The sequence below is a fragment of the Syngnathoides biaculeatus genome, chromosome 22, assembly GCF_019802595.1.
Source record: "Syngnathoides biaculeatus isolate LvHL_M chromosome 22, ASM1980259v1, whole genome shotgun sequence".
Taxonomy (NCBI): domain Eukaryota; kingdom Metazoa; phylum Chordata; class Actinopteri; order Syngnathiformes; family Syngnathidae; genus Syngnathoides; species Syngnathoides biaculeatus.
This window is the reverse complement of record NC_084661.1, coordinates 11,362,609-11,378,296: the sequence shown is the minus strand read 5'-3', so window position 1 is coordinate 11,378,296 and position 15,688 is coordinate 11,362,609. Positions and strand designations below refer to the sequence as shown.

Sequence of the window (15,688 nt, the reverse complement as noted above, 5' to 3'; positions counted from 1 at the left end):
ACATTATTAATAATTTGATAGAGTAGATTAAGGACATGTTTAAATTCATTGAATGTCATTTAATTAAGGAAAATCAATAAAGTATTGATTTCTATTAATACAATTAATTATACTATATTTATTATAGTTAATTTAATAAAAAACTACAGTATTAACCATTTTATAGAATACATTAAGGACATGTTTTAAACTGATATTAGAATTGAAATACAGTAATTCATACAAATTGTATCTTATTAATAGGTTAACCAATTATTTCATTGAATGATTATAAATATTAAATATATATAGAACTTTGTTTTCATTTATTATTTTATAAAACCCTTTTATATGATATATATTTATTGAGAAACATGGGGGGGGAATATTATGTTAAAATAATTCTAGAGGTATTACGGAATTCTTGCTGTCTGTAATTTCTTTTTTTGAGCGCATAAAATGCTAAACGCAAATGCTTTTGCGTTTGATCACAGTCTGAGTAAAAAAAATATGCAGAGCACTACAGATTTCAATGAAAATATTAAATAAATGCATAAAATCCCAAACTAGGAATTATTCCCCGGCTTCAGCACCAATGGAAGTTCTTCCTAGGGATTTCTTTTTAGGGTGGGAGTTGCATTGGAGGGATGATTACACCTGGTTACCATGACCACCAGCTACTTTCACTGATGGGTTTCCTCTCTCTTCATCTCTTGTGGTTTCAGTCAGTATTTCTGGCCAATGCAACATTGATAGGGAACATAGAACCCAGGGAATTATGGTCATTATTTTCTCCAGTATTTTTTTTTTTTTTGGGGCCCTCCTGGGGTTCTGGTGTGTCAGCACTGCCTGTATGTACCACAACTATGTGTTAATTTAATTAACGGTAAGGTGTTTTTTTAATTTTAATATTTTAGCAGAAGCTTTGATTAAATCAATGAGCTTTCGCCTATTTTGTAAAAAAAAAAAAAAAAAAAAAAAAAGCGACAGCGCCACCTTGTGATCATAATCCAAGCGTTCGTGACAGTCATTTCATTAGGGACATCTGCATTATGTTATAAGATCCGACACAACTGCTGAATCATCCATCCATCCATTTTCTTTGCCGCTTATCCTCACGAGTGTCCCGGGGAGTGTTGGAGCCTATCCCAGCTATCAAGGGGCAGGAGGCGGTGTACACCCTGAACTGGTCGCCATCCAATCGCAGGGCACAACGAGACAAACAGCCGCACTCACAATCACACCCGGGGGCAATGTTTTTGCGATGTAGGAGGAAACCGGAGTGCCCGGAGAAAACCCACGCAGGCACGGGGAGAACTTGCAAACTCCACACACGCGGGGATCGAACATGGGTCCTCAGAACTGTGAGGCTAACGCTTTACCAGCTGATCCACCGTGCCTGCCCCTGCTGGATTTACGTTGACAGTCATGAAATGATTTGTTTGTTGTCAGAGGTATTTTAGGTAATTTAGAAAGATTTCTCTTTCATTGGTTAGAAAACGATTATGTAAAAATAATCTCCTAAACTGGTCACGTGCCAAACGCCTCAAGAATAAGCAACAAAAGATTTACCGGTACTTGCTTGTTAATATTCACACTTGACGGCATAAAGGCCGGCGTCAGCCGCGGTATTGAAAAAGCATCTTTATTGTTTTCTCACCGTCTGTTTGTTTACCATAACAGCTGTTGTCAAAAATACGACAACGACGTCGGAAGGATTGGGGAGAGAAAGAACGAGGGACAAAAAAGGAAGATGTGCGACCACGCCACACAGCTACATTCATCATGGGCAACAGGAACAAACGTGGGGGTGAAGGGCCTCAATCTAGCTTCGCAGGTCAAAGGGCAAATGGGGGAAAAAATGGAGATGAAGGGAGGGAGTGAGGGAGGAGAAGAGACGAGCGTCTGGGATCAAGTTGTCGTCCTCAAGAGGAGTCAAGTAAGATGTTTGTCAGCTTGTTTGTTTAACGTTTGACCAAAGAGATAAACTCTGGTGAAAGAGAGGGTGGGGAGGCAGGAGGAGGGGGGAAAGAAAGATGAATTATAATGTAAGCTCTCATCATTTCAAATATAAGCCTTTAGAGTGCTTCATTTGGTTTTGGAAACAGACAGATGAAGCAAGCTGAAAAAAAGTGTAATAAAGTTGTAATAAATGAATAGTTAATTGAAATGAAGTGTGTTAATAAAGCGATCTCACATTTTGATCACTGTAGCGTCATGTGAATAAAGACATTTTTACATATTTCAACATGATTGGAAATTAATCAACCAAACAAAAAATTATTGCAGTAAATTGGTGATTGACTGCATGGTGACAAAAGAGGCCCATTCTCACCCTCGACTCCGATCTTGCCGTCGCCGTCGGCGTCGCCGGCCACGAGGAACGCTTTGGTCTCTTTGTCGGTCAAACTTCGGGCACTAGCAGAGAAGTTCTGGAGGAAAAGCCTGCACCGTCACAGTCACACGAGGAAGAGGCAAATCAACGGCACCACCGACTTCGTTTTTGTTTTTATGTCTTCACCGTGATTTGTTTACAAAAAGTCTACACACCCCTGTTCAAGTGCCATATTTTTGTGGTATTTAAAAAAAGAAAAAGAGAGCAAGATGAGCCATTGTTAAATTTGCAAATGCAAATCAGAATCCGCATCGGCCGGCGCAACAGCGTTCCGCCTACTTGAGTTCGTCCTCCTCGATGAAGCCGCTCTTGTCCTGGTCAATGACGTGAAAAGCCTTCTTGATGTCGTCGGCGGACTTGCCGGCCAGACCGACCTTGGCGAAGAACTGCTTGTAGTTGAAGGAGTCGGCAGCTGCCAGGAGAAGAGACGCGCGGATGGTTAGTGACGCAGCGCTCGCATTGCTTGGCAGATGCTCGTTTTGATCCATCCATCCATTTTCTTTGCTGCTGATCCTCACGAGGGAGACGGGAAGTGCTGGAGCCTATTGAAACGGACAACAGTCACATCTAGGGGCAATTTAGAGTGTCCAATTAATGTTGCATGTTTTTGGGATGTGGGAGGAAAGCGGAGTGCCCAGAGAAAACCCACGCAGGATCAAACCCGGGTCCTCAGAACTGTGAGGCCAACGCTTTCCAGCTGATCCACTGTGCTGCTAATAATTTATTTAGTTATTAAATAACCAAAGTCACTGGAGTGGGCCCATTCTGGGTTTTTTTTTTTGTTTGTTTTTTTTCTAAAATCAACCTGTTGCTAAAATAATTACATTCTCTTAGCATGTTTTTCTTTCATTTTATAATTTTTTTATGGATCTATGTGATTAGTATTTATTTACTGTTTGTCATTATGGGATAAATAAAATATATATACAATGCTTTGGGTGGTGTTACAACCAGAATCCTGTTTTGTTGTTTTTTCAGTAGAGGCATAAACTGTATTGTTGCAGGGTAAAAATTTGCACCGGCATAATTTTCATCACATTTTGTGTGCGGCTGGTAGCTGTCACACACAAGGAGTGTAAAAACCTTCCAGAAATTCCAAAATATACAAGCTAAACAATATACAGTGTGTTTGTTTCTATGCTAACATTAGCCAAAAATGTCCACCCTGAGGGAGCACGGTGGCGCAGCTGGAAAGTGTTGACCTCAATATAATTGGCCGCAGTATCTTCCTACTGTCCCAAGACAGGAAAAGAAGTTTGTGACATCAGTGTGTAGAGTTATATGTTTATGAATGCCACTAACCGTACCCACCATAACCCTAATTTAGACCAAATCTGAGCCATAACAAACTTGTTGTAAAGAATATATGCTTCTGAGTATTGTCTTTTTGTCTGTCTATATGTGTTGCTCAACTGCTTGTGTTCAGTTATTTAAGGCACCACATAGATTTGATGATGAAACACAGAGGAAAGATCAATAATAACAATAATATTAGAATGTTTTTGCAGGATAATGAATATACAGTATGGCTGTGCACAGTGGATCAGCTGGTAAAGCGTTGGTCTCACAGTTCTGAGATCCCGGGTTCGATCCCTGACCCGGCTGCGTGGAGTTTGTATGTTCTCCCAGTGCCTGCGTGGCTTTCCTTCGGGCACTCCGGTTTCGTCCCACATCCCAAAAACATGCGACATTAATTCTGACACTCTAAATTGTGCATAGGTGTGATTGTGAATGCGGCTGTTTGTCTCCATGTGCCCCGCGATTGGCTGACAACCAGTTCTGGATGTGCCCCGCCTCCTGAATGCTGACAACTAGGATGGGCTCCAGCACTCCCGTGACCCTTGTGAGGATAAGCGGCAAAGAAAATGGATGGATGTCCACCCTGCCATATTTTGCATTGTACACTGCATTGGCCGCTCGTCGTTCATTGCCAAAATGTGTTGAAGTACTATGAAGGTTCAATGGTAAATCTCAAAGTCCCAAAGGATCTCCTTGTGCAAGTGTAGCTGATAAATTGCGCATCCTGATGTGACTTCACCATCAGAGTTTTTACCTTGGCAAGCGGCGAGGGCTGGCGTGACGTCAGCGTCTTTCAGAATTCCAGCGAATGCCATCTTTAACTGCTGGGGCACAAAATAAGACTGCATGGATGTTAGTTAGTTAGTTATATGCATGCATGAGGTTCACTGGGAATGTTCCTTTCAGAGCAGAAAAGGTACTCCAATTTCTCCGATAAAAAGAAGGGAAAGGCAAAAAAAAAAAAAAAGTAGTCCTTAACTTTGGACTTTGCATACATTCCATCAGATCAGGTCGAAGCTCGCAAAGCCGAAACTCACCTTGAGGTTAAATCTCAAAGACGAGCGAGGATTCACTGCAGTGGGGCTCCGCGCTCACACCACGTGAATTTATATACCTGCGCGCCCCTGGAAATATGACGCGCGGGTCGAGTATTTGACACGGTGCACAAGCAGACGGGAAAAATGTGTCCCGCAGACAGCTGTTCTATTTATACGTACATTCAATGAAGACGCTTAAATGGTCGGCCCGTGTGGAGTGTGAAGGCCCTTGTCAAAAAGTCCTTGATATTAAATGGGGTTATTAATACGCACTGCTGATTTGGGCGAAACGCGCGCTCGGGCCGCGTCGTCTACTTTGACGCGAGCGCAGAGAGGGATGGAGGCGAATTTCGTCTGGCGTAAGGCCGTCGTGTCGACACGGAAGACAGCTGGCCGAGTTTGTTTGGGATCATAGCAACCAACTCGCCTGAGATATACAGTGAAGAAAAGAAGTATTTGAACACCTGATAAAAATCAATGCTAATATATATGCATCTGATTCAGGATAATACACGGAGTGGAGGTGGACTTTTAAAGGCGGACTAACAGGTCTTTGAGGGTCAGAATTCTAGCTGATAGACAGGTGGTCAAATACTTATTTGCAGCTGTATCACAAATCGTTAAAAAAAATCATACATTGTGATTTCTGGATTTTTCTCTTTAGATTATCTCTCTCACAGTGCACATGCACCTACGATGAAAATTCAAGAACCCTCCATGATTTCAAAGTGGGAGAACTTGCAATAGAGCAGGGTGTTCAAATACTTATTTTCCTCACTGTACAAGTGGTGGTACATTGAAATACTGGACTAATAAGTTCTGGCGGTCGAATGGACTCAAACGCCTTTAAAGTTATACGTGTTGACACTTGCCACGGTCAAGCAAGGTCTCCCGCCTTGAACGACGCGGGCCTCAGATACTGCAACTATTCCTGCACCTTCTTTCATATCCGTGTTGTATTACAAATATCCTCGCAGAGCGGCAATTAGATATGTAATTTAAGCGTAGCGGGGATCGTCCCGCTCGACAGATTCTGACAGTAAAATTAACTTTACTGGACTTACCGTGGCCCGAAATGACCTTCACCGTATCGAAACCGCATGCACGTACTTGACATGTGCTGGAATAAAACGGGATAAAACTTTACGACTTGTATTCATTAAGTAATTGAACACTGCCGAGGACGGATGGCGGTCATGTCGTTAACGCCTGTCCGGTTGCAAAGTGTGAGAAATTTTTAAATAACGGGCGACTCGTTAACAGGAGGAAATGCACTGGCGCGGAACTGTGGTGCCACTGGCCAGTTCTCCGCAAACCGGCCAAAGTTGTTGTCCTCTCAACTGCACACCACACCAATTAGTCAAAATATGTCTACTACTACTACTACTGTACTCGGATCAATAACAATAACATAAACTATGTGATTTTTTATAGCAAAGGAAAGAAAATGTATTTGTATATCGTACAGCGAGCTCGGAGTACTTACTGGTTTTTTTTATTCCATGAGCATTTATTTCGTGTATTCAGGATCTAAACCATTTAGTGATTTCTAGACCAGTAGCAGAACTTTAAAATCTATTTTAAGCCTGACTGGAAGCCAGTGAAAGGACTTTATAATTGGCGTTACAGGCTCTTACCGTTTTGTTCTGGTCAGAACCCGAGCAGCAGCATTCTGAATGAGCTTTGTTGGGGGGAGCCCAGTCAGAAGAAGACCATTACAATAGTCAAGTCTACTTGAGATAAAAGCATGGATGAGCTTTTCCTGGTCTGCTTGACACATCCAAGCCTTCACTCTGGATATGTTCTCATGGTGTGGTATGGTAGAGAAGTTGAGAGCACATCTGCCTCGCAGTTCTGTGGTTGTGGGTCCGTATGGTGTGAATGTGAGTGGGGATGCTTGTTTTGTTCGTGTTTGCCCTGCGATTGGCTGGCAACCCACCAATGACAAAAATGGATGCTTTGTGAGAGAGATATGTTTCTTTATTTATAACCAGTAAGCATTTATTTAGACGCTTAACGTGAAAAGTTTTTTTTTTCTACTCGACACACCCAAAATCTCTTCTTCTTTGCTGTCTTTCGTTAAAATTAGACAAGAGTTCCACCCTGAGATCATTACCATGCAATAAAACCAGAGCGAGAACACTGCTCTTATGAAGACTTGACCAGTGCAGAAAACTCTGAAATATAAAACAAAGGGAGAAAAAAAAAATGTAGTATTGGTAATAATCTTATAATGACATTCATATGAACGGAGAAATACATAATATTCACATTTTTGTGGTGGGTCAGGTGAAAACAATGCTGTTATCAAGCCGGGTAAAAAAAATTGGAGTTAGTTGAGGAGCTTCATTTAGACCACAGGTGTCAAACCCAAGCCACAGGGGCCAGATCTGGCCCACCACATCATTTCGTGTGGCCCGCAAATTATATGTGTCAACCTCCATGATTCTTGCAAAATGTTGTACCACAATTTAAAAGCAGCATATTTAATAAATAAAAATGAAAAGATATTGCAAACATTTTTTGGTACCAAACACCTTTGATAGTAACTTGAACAAATATTATCATTGACTACTGATTTAAAAACTAGTTATCCATCAGTTTATGTACATGACATTTTTTTGGGGTGGGGTTCACGTTCATAACAACTACAATGTGTCTCATGCCAAAAATGACTTTGAGACCCCTGATCTAGACAAAATTATATATATATTTCTCAACTACCTTCCCATCCAATCTTGCCATCGCCGTCAGAGTCCCCCTCGAGCAGGAAGGCTCTGGTCTCAGCGGCAGTCAAGGTCCTCGCACCTTTGGAGAAGTTCTGCAGGAAAAGTCTTACGGCGAGAATATCAATGGTTTTTATTTTTTTCCATAGAAAAAAAAAACCACATTCAAGAGAAAGTAAAAGCCCAAAACTCAGTCCTGAACTCAACTGTAGCTCATCCTGCTCGATGAAGCCACTTTTGTCCTGGTCCAAGATGTTAAAGACCTTCTCGATCTCAGTTGGAGTCTTCTTTGATAAACCCACGACTTTGAAAAACATCTTTGGGTTGAAGGAATCTTTTGCTGGAGAATAATTAAAAAAGACCGTTAAATGTTGGCTCCGGCATCCTAACACCAGAGCAAAACCAAAACGAGAAGTTTTTACCTTTACAGGCGTTGATAGCAGAGGTGATGTCCGAGACGGCGAGAACGTCGGTAATAGCCATGATGAGTCTCCGCGACTGTTGTGGTGGAGGTCGAGGCCGCGGCGGTTTGTTGTGTGACCGCTGACGCGCAAGAAAGAAACTAGGCAGCGCGGTGGAAAGGCTTTCGCTCCCACCGGGTGTCAGAAACCACCAGCGTCCTTCTGTCCGCCCGTCACCTGCAGCTGACCACTTCAGACGCCATTAAGGCGCGGAGCCTGAAGATGGAGGACGTGGCGGAGGCGGGGGCGAGTCATACGCAGTACGCGCGCGGGGACGCCTCGAGATTCCGCTTTCGACTTTCAAGAAGTTATTATGGAGAAGGAGTCGAGTTGAGTCCTCGCTGAATTTCAAGTGGGTCGAGTAATTGCTCGGGTTCATATGCAAGTCGTAAGTCAAGTGGTACAATTTTGCTCAGTCGCAACATACGCCACTCACATGACTGCACGAGAAAATACTGTACACTGTGATTTTTAAAAATAATTTAGTGAAATTGAATCAGAATCAGAAGCGCCAGGGAGAAGAGATAGCGAGGGTGGACGACTTCAAATACTTGGGATTGTCATGGCCCTAGGGTTAGGGGTAGGGGTTACAACCCCGTGTTCTGGCCGTGACAGGGGTCAACAATACAGAGCAATGGAGAGCGTGGTAAGGAAGCGAAGAAACGGGTCCAAGTGGGGTGGAACAGTTAGCGGAAGGTGTCTGGTGTTCTATGTGACAGAAGAGTCTCCGCTAGGATGAAGGGCAGAACTTTATAAAACAGCGGCGAGGCCGGCCATGATGTACGGACTAGAGACGATGGCACTGAAGAAACAACAGGAAACAGAAGTTCAGGTGGCAGAAATGAAGATGTTGAGGTTCCCGCTTGGAGTGAGCACATTGGACGGGATTAGAAATGAGCTCATTAGAGGGACAGCCAAAGTTGGATGTTTTGGAGACAAGATTCGAGAGAGCAGACTTCGACGGTTTGGACATGTTCAGAGGCGAGAGAGCGAGTATATTGGTAGAAGGGTGACAAGGATGGAGCTGCCAAGGAAGAGAGAGCGACAGGAAGACCAAAGCAAAGGTTGATGGACGTGGTGAGGGAGGACATGAAGAGTGTTGGTGTTAGTGAGGAAGATGCACGAGATGGGCTTGGATAGAAAAAGATAACACGCCGTGGCGACCCCTAATCGGGACAAGCCGAAAGGAAAAGAAGAAGAAGTGAACTTGAATCATTCCCCATAGCACAGTGGCTGTAAATCTGGACTAGCAAACCAGATTGAGGTATAATCTGTTTTTCACCCAAAATTAGTGTCATGACCGGGGCTGGGGCACTGCCAGGAGGGGCGTGGCCTGGCCACCACTCTGGGCGGTGCCATCTCTGGCGCTCGTCACAGTTGTTGCGCATTTGGCACGTTAATTGACCATGTATGACTATGACGGAGTTTTCGTCACGGGCATTTGCTGGGTCACCGGTTGCGGACACTGGACATTATGCCTTTGCCTCGGAGTCCTGCATTTGGTTCCTCCCCCATACCAATGGCTCGTGACAGTTAACTGGGATAGGCTAATGTGGACACACGGTATACAAAAAGGATGGATTAAATAATAAATGTGGTGGCGACGGATATAAATGAACATTTCATTTCAGTCTCGTTCGGCAGCTCCTCGCCATTCTCATAATCGCACGCGCAGTATTCCCACAACTTGTAAACATCCTGTTATTATCCTGGCCTCTGTCACAATCAGGACGCGGTTTCCTCGTCGCCACATGTTACGTTTATCATATGGAAGCTGACGACAGCAGGCCGGCGCGTTTCACACATCTGCCGCACGGATTTCTGGTTGGAGGTTCGAGTCTTGGCTTCAGCCTTCCTGTGTGACGTCTGCGAACCTCTCCCTGTGACTGTGGATTTTTTTTTTTTTTATGGCCTCCTCCTCCCACATTCCAAAAAACATGTTAGGAAGACTCCAAAATTGTCAAGAGGTGTAAATGTGATACTAAACTGGCTATATGTACTCTGCAATGGGCTGGCAACCATTCCAGGGTGCACCCCGCCTCTTGTTGAAGCTCAGCTGGGATCGGTCCAGCCCACTCGTGGCCTGGAACGCTCCAAGCGCTACAGAAAATGACTGGATGGAACTTTTATGAAATCCAGATGAATTGTTGTCATAAAAGCCTCTTTTTCTTAACATTTTTTTTGACTGATTTGAAGTTGTAAAATAACAATTTAGTGCGCAATGCAGTGGATTGACGTGGACGTTATCGCGCCGCGCAAGGCAACACGTGAGGGCCTCTGGCCGGACCACACGGTGACGTGAACCCCGTTTCCTCAGGATGGACCAACGGTGCGACCCGCGACAGTCCGAGGAGCGTAGCGACGACAATAACATCCTCTACCCCCCCCCCCCCAACCAAACACACACCAACAACCGTCGGCCTTGAGCCTTTCCTTACTCCCGTGCTTGTTTTCAGGAAGACCAGGCTTCCTGTGTGATGGATGAGATGAGGGGAAAAAAGGGGGATGGGACAGAGGTAGAGAGGGATGGATGGTAAGTTGCACTTTTTAAAAATGTTCTGGTCGTGTATGAAGAGATATGAGTAAGTTTGCGGCGGTTGCACAATCCGCAGCTGCATTGGTGAGGAGACACTTGCGAAATAGGGAACTAGGGAGTGGTCTGGAGGTCATTTTGAGACGCGGATTTGGAGCCGCGCTTTGTCTCGGAGCCGCCAGAGGTATGAGAACTTCGTCCATGAGCAATGTTTGCGTTTGTTTAGTCATGGAGGGGGAACTTTTGTACCAAAGTGCCACATTTGAATTTGAAAGTAAAGAGAAAATATGCACGGAGGAGGATTTTGATCATAAAATGACAATCTACTCTCGTTTTCTAATGTTATTATTTATAATTGATGCAAGTATGTATGTTATTCATACTAAAGCAATCGATTTTCTCATTTCATTATTTATTTACAGTCAGCTAAAAATAATGTAAATATTCAAAAAACTAAGACAACAACAATGCATGCTTATTTCTTCACAATTTATCAGAAAAAACTCACACAATGTTCAATAAAAAATGGAAAATTGTGAGAAAGTATTTCATTTCCATTTTTGTATTTTGCGTAAAATTCTGTTTAAAAAATAGTGTCAATGTTCTTCTTTTCACGTCATTTAATTAGAATTAATTTACCAATCGTGCATTAAAAAATGTAAAAAATTTTCAGTTTAACAATATTATGTGCATATTTCCTGTGAAATTGTTCATTTTAATAATAATAAAAATAATATGTTCATAGTTAATGTACATTATCAACCATTTGCAAAAAACTAACATTTATTATTTTATTTATTATTTATTTTATTTTCTAAATGTATGTGAGTTGTTTATTTTAGTGATAAAATAACATATTTTTAGATTTGTATTATGTATGTTAAGGAAATTATGAATAATGAACAAATTAATACAAATGTTAATTTACTAATATTGACTATTACTTATCCGGCCGCACTAAAAAAAATACTTCAAAATTTTTATTACCTGTTAACCGAGGTGAACGGAAGTGCATCGTACTTTTAGAAAAAATTTATTAATAATTCAACTTTGCATTGCATGCAACACATGCTGCAAAAAAATAAGTATTTAAAAAAATGTCACCCATCACTAATATATATGTTCTATATGTAGTATGGTCACAAAGCATAAATAAAGTATACTATATACAGTATGCGGATATGAACACTAACACCACACGGTGATGTCTAAATCATCACTTGTAAGATTAGCCACTGAAAGATAAATTGCGTGGTCATAAAATTTCATAAACATCTTTCATAACCATTTTGTTTTGCTCACACATTGTTAAAAGAGTTCATAGATTACAAAAGCACTTTCATTACCCTTTGATATTTTTTTTACGGAGATTTGGCCTTGATAGTAATACTACATATATTGGATTTTTTTTTTTAACTTTTGTAATTAAACATTAATGCTCTTGTGTGGAGTTATTTTGAGCCTTCCTTCAGTCTTGCCCCATGAAATGTTTTAATCAAATATATACAAAAATGTGAGGGGTGTACTCACTTTTGTGATGTATTGTATGTGGCCTTCTGTGAAATCATAATCACCCCTTTCCGCTTATTTTTCTCACCTTGGTAAATTAAATAAATATGTAGAAACTGTGTTTTGTAACCCTCATCTGACGTTTGGGCCCACGATGTGGGTCATATCCGATTATGAGCATACACGAAATGCAACCGGAACACGCCGTGTTACACTATTACTGGAACAGCCGACTGGTTTCTTGGGGAAAATGCTCGGGCCGCCACTTGCGGGTTTCTTTGCAGAATCCGAATCCCGTTCTTCAGGACGGAGGCGGAGACGGACCCTTGCTCACTTCGGGGAACAACATCCTGATGCTGTCTGAGTGTGTCGAGCAGAAACTCCAGCATCAGTGATTTTGTTGCCAGAGGGAGGACACGACCAGCCAGGTCCAACTCTGACCAGTCGTGACCAGTCAGCGCCGGCCCAATTTGGGCCATGTCATGGTGCTCATTTATTCCAAAAAGCCCATTCTTTTTTTTTTTTTTTTTTTTTTAAATTTTGTAATATTACCCCTTGGCCGCACTACTTCCAGTCTTTGTATGTGCCCCTTGGATTTCTTTCTTTCTTTTTTGTCCAATGGGATTTCAGCATCCGTGTTGCCATGTCAATCTAATCTGCGCAGGACCGACGTGGATTAACAATACGACTCTTTGAATAATTAAATACATAATGCAATGCTAAATTGGAAAATGAACATACATATCTCTGAATAAATATTTGAATAATAATAAATTAAAAAAAATAAAAAACCTATATTTTAAAACAATAAAAATAAATTATTTAAAAAATTTAGAAATTCAACAATCATCACCGCTATTTTAGCCAATGACATAAAAAAATTCCTATTATGTATTTAATCCCTTCATTTTTTTATTTGAATAATAATAATTTTTTTTAAAAAGATTTTTTAAAAAAGAGTATATTTTAAAACAATAAAAAGAAATGATTTTTAAAAAACTAATAAATTCAACAATCATCACCACTATTTTTAGCCAATGACATTTTTAAAAAAAATCCTATTATGTATTTAATCCCTTTGTTTTTTTACACATAAATGTGTCATGAATTTCATTTTTTTTCTTTTTTGACTGTGAATTAGTGAATGAATGGTAAAAGTAGTGAATAAAACAAACACATCGTTAATTCATCTCAATTTAAGACAAGAGTTATTTATTTAGGTACTCATCATTGAGGCACTTGACACAAGCTGCAAAATGTACCCGTCTAACACCACACCATTGAATTTCAATTTCACACCCCTTCAACCCGTAAACATCGCTACGGTCCAAAAAATCACCTACAAAACTGGATTTTGCTAAAATGACTTCACGACGTGCACAAGAATCCCTCTCCGCGCTGCATGTATTGTGAACCCCCATTTATTTTACATTAAAAAAATTATCTTGTAGGGTAATACTGTAAATATAGTTTATTATTTGATATATGCACGTGCCTTTAAGAGGCGGGGCATGCTGGCTTATGACGTCGGCAAGTTTGCGCGTGAGTGTGTGGGGAGGGCTGTGGGCGACAGCAGCGAGTGTGTTTCTCTTTTACTGATTTCAAACACGGAAAAGCATATCAGGAACGGTGGCTCCGCTAATATTAATTGAAGAATACTGAAATATCCATCCATCAATTTTCTTTGCCGCTTATCCTCACGAGGGTCGCGCGGTGTGCTGGAGCCTATCCCAGCTGTCAACAGGCAGGAGGCGGGGTACACCGTGAACTGGTTGCCAGCCAATCGTAGGGCACATGGAGACAAACAGCCGCACTCACAATTACACCTAGGGGCAATTTTTAATGTGTCCAATTAATATTGCATGTTGTTTGCGATGCGGGAGGAAACCGGAGTGCCCGTAGAAAACCCACGCAGGCACGGCGAGAACATGCAAACTCCACACAGGCGTGTCGGGGGATTGAACCTGGGACCTCAGAACTGTGAGGCCAACGCTTTACCAGCTGATCCACCGCGTCACCTCAGTAATATCCCATTTAAAAAAAATTAAAAAACGATCGCTCAAGATTTGGTCATGTAGAGGCGGGCCAGAACAATAAACACAATATGACAGGGGAACACTGTAAATTCACATTATTTTAGTTCTTATAACAATCCAAAGGCCCCACAAAAATGACTTTCATTTTTGTATTCACTTCATTCAATCGTCTCAATTCAAATCAAAGTAAAAACTCACAAAATATAAACATTCACATTGGACAGGAAATACATTCAAAACACAAACTTAAAAGCAAAGGGCTCAGTCCAAAAGTTGTCTTTGGCATTTGATAATTGTATTCCTCTCATTAAATATGTTTTTGTCTTTTTTTTTCTTTTTTTACTGACATTATTAGTCGGTGTAAGGCAAAAAAAAAATAAATAAGGCATTTAATAATCTATAAGGCTCCATTTGGGGGGGGCTACTCGGAGTTGAGGTTGGACTGGGAGCGCTACAATTTTTCAGACGTTCAAAGAGCAGACGTCACAGGGCACATTTGATCATATTTAAGGTGGAATGTTGGAAAGAAGATTTAAAAAATAATAACAACAACAACAAGCTTTCAGTACCTGTTTTGTTTTTAGCCAGTCCCATTATGAGCCGTGAGGCTCTCCCAGGGGCAGATGATCTCCTTGGCCCCCAAAGATCCGTGGGCGGCGCCTCGGTTGTCCTCCTCCTCGTCCTCGGACTCGATGGGGTAGATCCGGCATTCCGGAGGGATGTCGACCTTGATCTGAAAAAAGCTGCCCCGGCCGAGACGTAGCAATCGGTGATGCGGTGTTATAACACATTAAGTAACGCAGATTTGAACACAAGAGAAGGAGCAACACATGTAAGCGTACAATGCTGCTTTGGACTCACTTGCCAGTTTTCCTCGGCGGGGCCTGGCTGGAGGCATCGGGACTGATCGGCTGGATCCGCCCGCCCGCCCCGGCAGCGGCGTGGCACTTGGGCGAGAGGCTGGCGAAAACGGCGGAGGGGCCCCCGCCCACGCCGCAGCCTCGCCTCAGCAACCGCCGAAGGGACAGCACCACCCGGGACTTGCAAGTCTGTCCGGGGGCTTGGACCGCCTCGCCGCCGCCCCGCTCCCCCTCACCGCCGGTTTCCGCCCGCCGCTCGGAGCCGGAGGTGCTGTCCGGAGCTACGCTGACCGGCGACGGGCACGGGGCGAGGTTGGCGAGGGAGGACGAGGGGTTGGGGAAGGGGGAATCGGTCAGGCCGGAGTACACAGCCAGGTGGGGCACCGGGGTGGTGAAGCGGCATAGCTGTGGGATCAAAAACGCGGGAAGTTTAAAGAGATGACAGCTGTTGCCGTTTAAATGGGAGGGAACGAGCCAAATCTATTGGTCGGGAGGATTCTGATGACATTTTATTAGTTTTTGGAGCTCAAAGTGTGTCTCAACTGATGTGCGCTGCTTGCACTAACAACATAGCTGCGAACAGAGTTGAGCTTGTTTACAATAGAACAGTCAGTACAGTACGTTCCACAAAATAATATTGATAATAATAATGTTTGTAGTTGCTGGTTGGACATCAGCCAAAGGACATCACAATGATATAAAAACAATTATATATTCATAAATCCGAAACTGTATATGATTTTTGCTTACGTTTTTGCATCATTAGACTCCCCAGCTGACAATGGAACTTAATGCGGGCGGTCATCGGCGGCCGGATGGACATCGCGGGGGGTGACGGGACAGACAAATGAGG

The 15,688-nt window shown here is 42.4% G+C and overlaps 3 protein-coding genes across 3 annotated transcripts; all 3 read right to left on the bottom strand.

Annotated features, from left to right (window-relative positions):
* Positions 1 to 1,943: 1,943 nt before the first annotated feature.
* On the bottom strand, positions 1,944 to 4,488 carry pvalb3 (parvalbumin 3). Its single transcript, XM_061810125.1, has 4 exons — positions 4,428 to 4,488; positions 2,654 to 2,786; positions 2,315 to 2,424; positions 1,944 to 1,969 (listed from the first exon to the last, which is right to left on the bottom strand). Exons 1-4 carry the CDS (start codon positions 4,486 to 4,488, stop codon positions 1,944 to 1,946), a joined length of 330 nt encoding a protein of 109 aa, XP_061666109.1.
* A 2,271-nt stretch (positions 4,489 to 6,759) lies between these two features.
* LOC133495552 (parvalbumin, thymic-like) lies at positions 6,760 to 14,607 on the bottom strand. The gene is made up of 5 exons (XM_061810362.1): positions 14,545 to 14,607; positions 7,859 to 8,113; positions 7,644 to 7,776; positions 7,435 to 7,544; positions 6,760 to 6,887 (listed from the first exon to the last, which is right to left on the bottom strand). The coding sequence occupies exons 2-5, from the start codon at positions 7,917 to 7,919 to the stop codon at positions 6,859 to 6,861; spliced, it is 333 nt and encodes a 110-aa protein (XP_061666346.1). The 5' UTR covers positions 7,920 to 8,113; positions 14,545 to 14,607; the 3' UTR covers positions 6,760 to 6,858.
* LOC133495999 (regulator of G-protein signaling 9-like) lies at positions 13,280 to 15,406 on the bottom strand. Its single transcript, XM_061811109.1, has 3 exons — positions 15,398 to 15,406; positions 14,837 to 15,315; positions 13,280 to 14,718 (listed from the first exon to the last, which is right to left on the bottom strand). Exons 1-3 carry the CDS (start codon positions 15,404 to 15,406, stop codon positions 14,556 to 14,558), a joined length of 651 nt encoding a protein of 216 aa, XP_061667093.1. The 3' UTR covers positions 13,280 to 14,555.
* Positions 15,407 to 15,688: the final 282 nt, after the last annotated feature.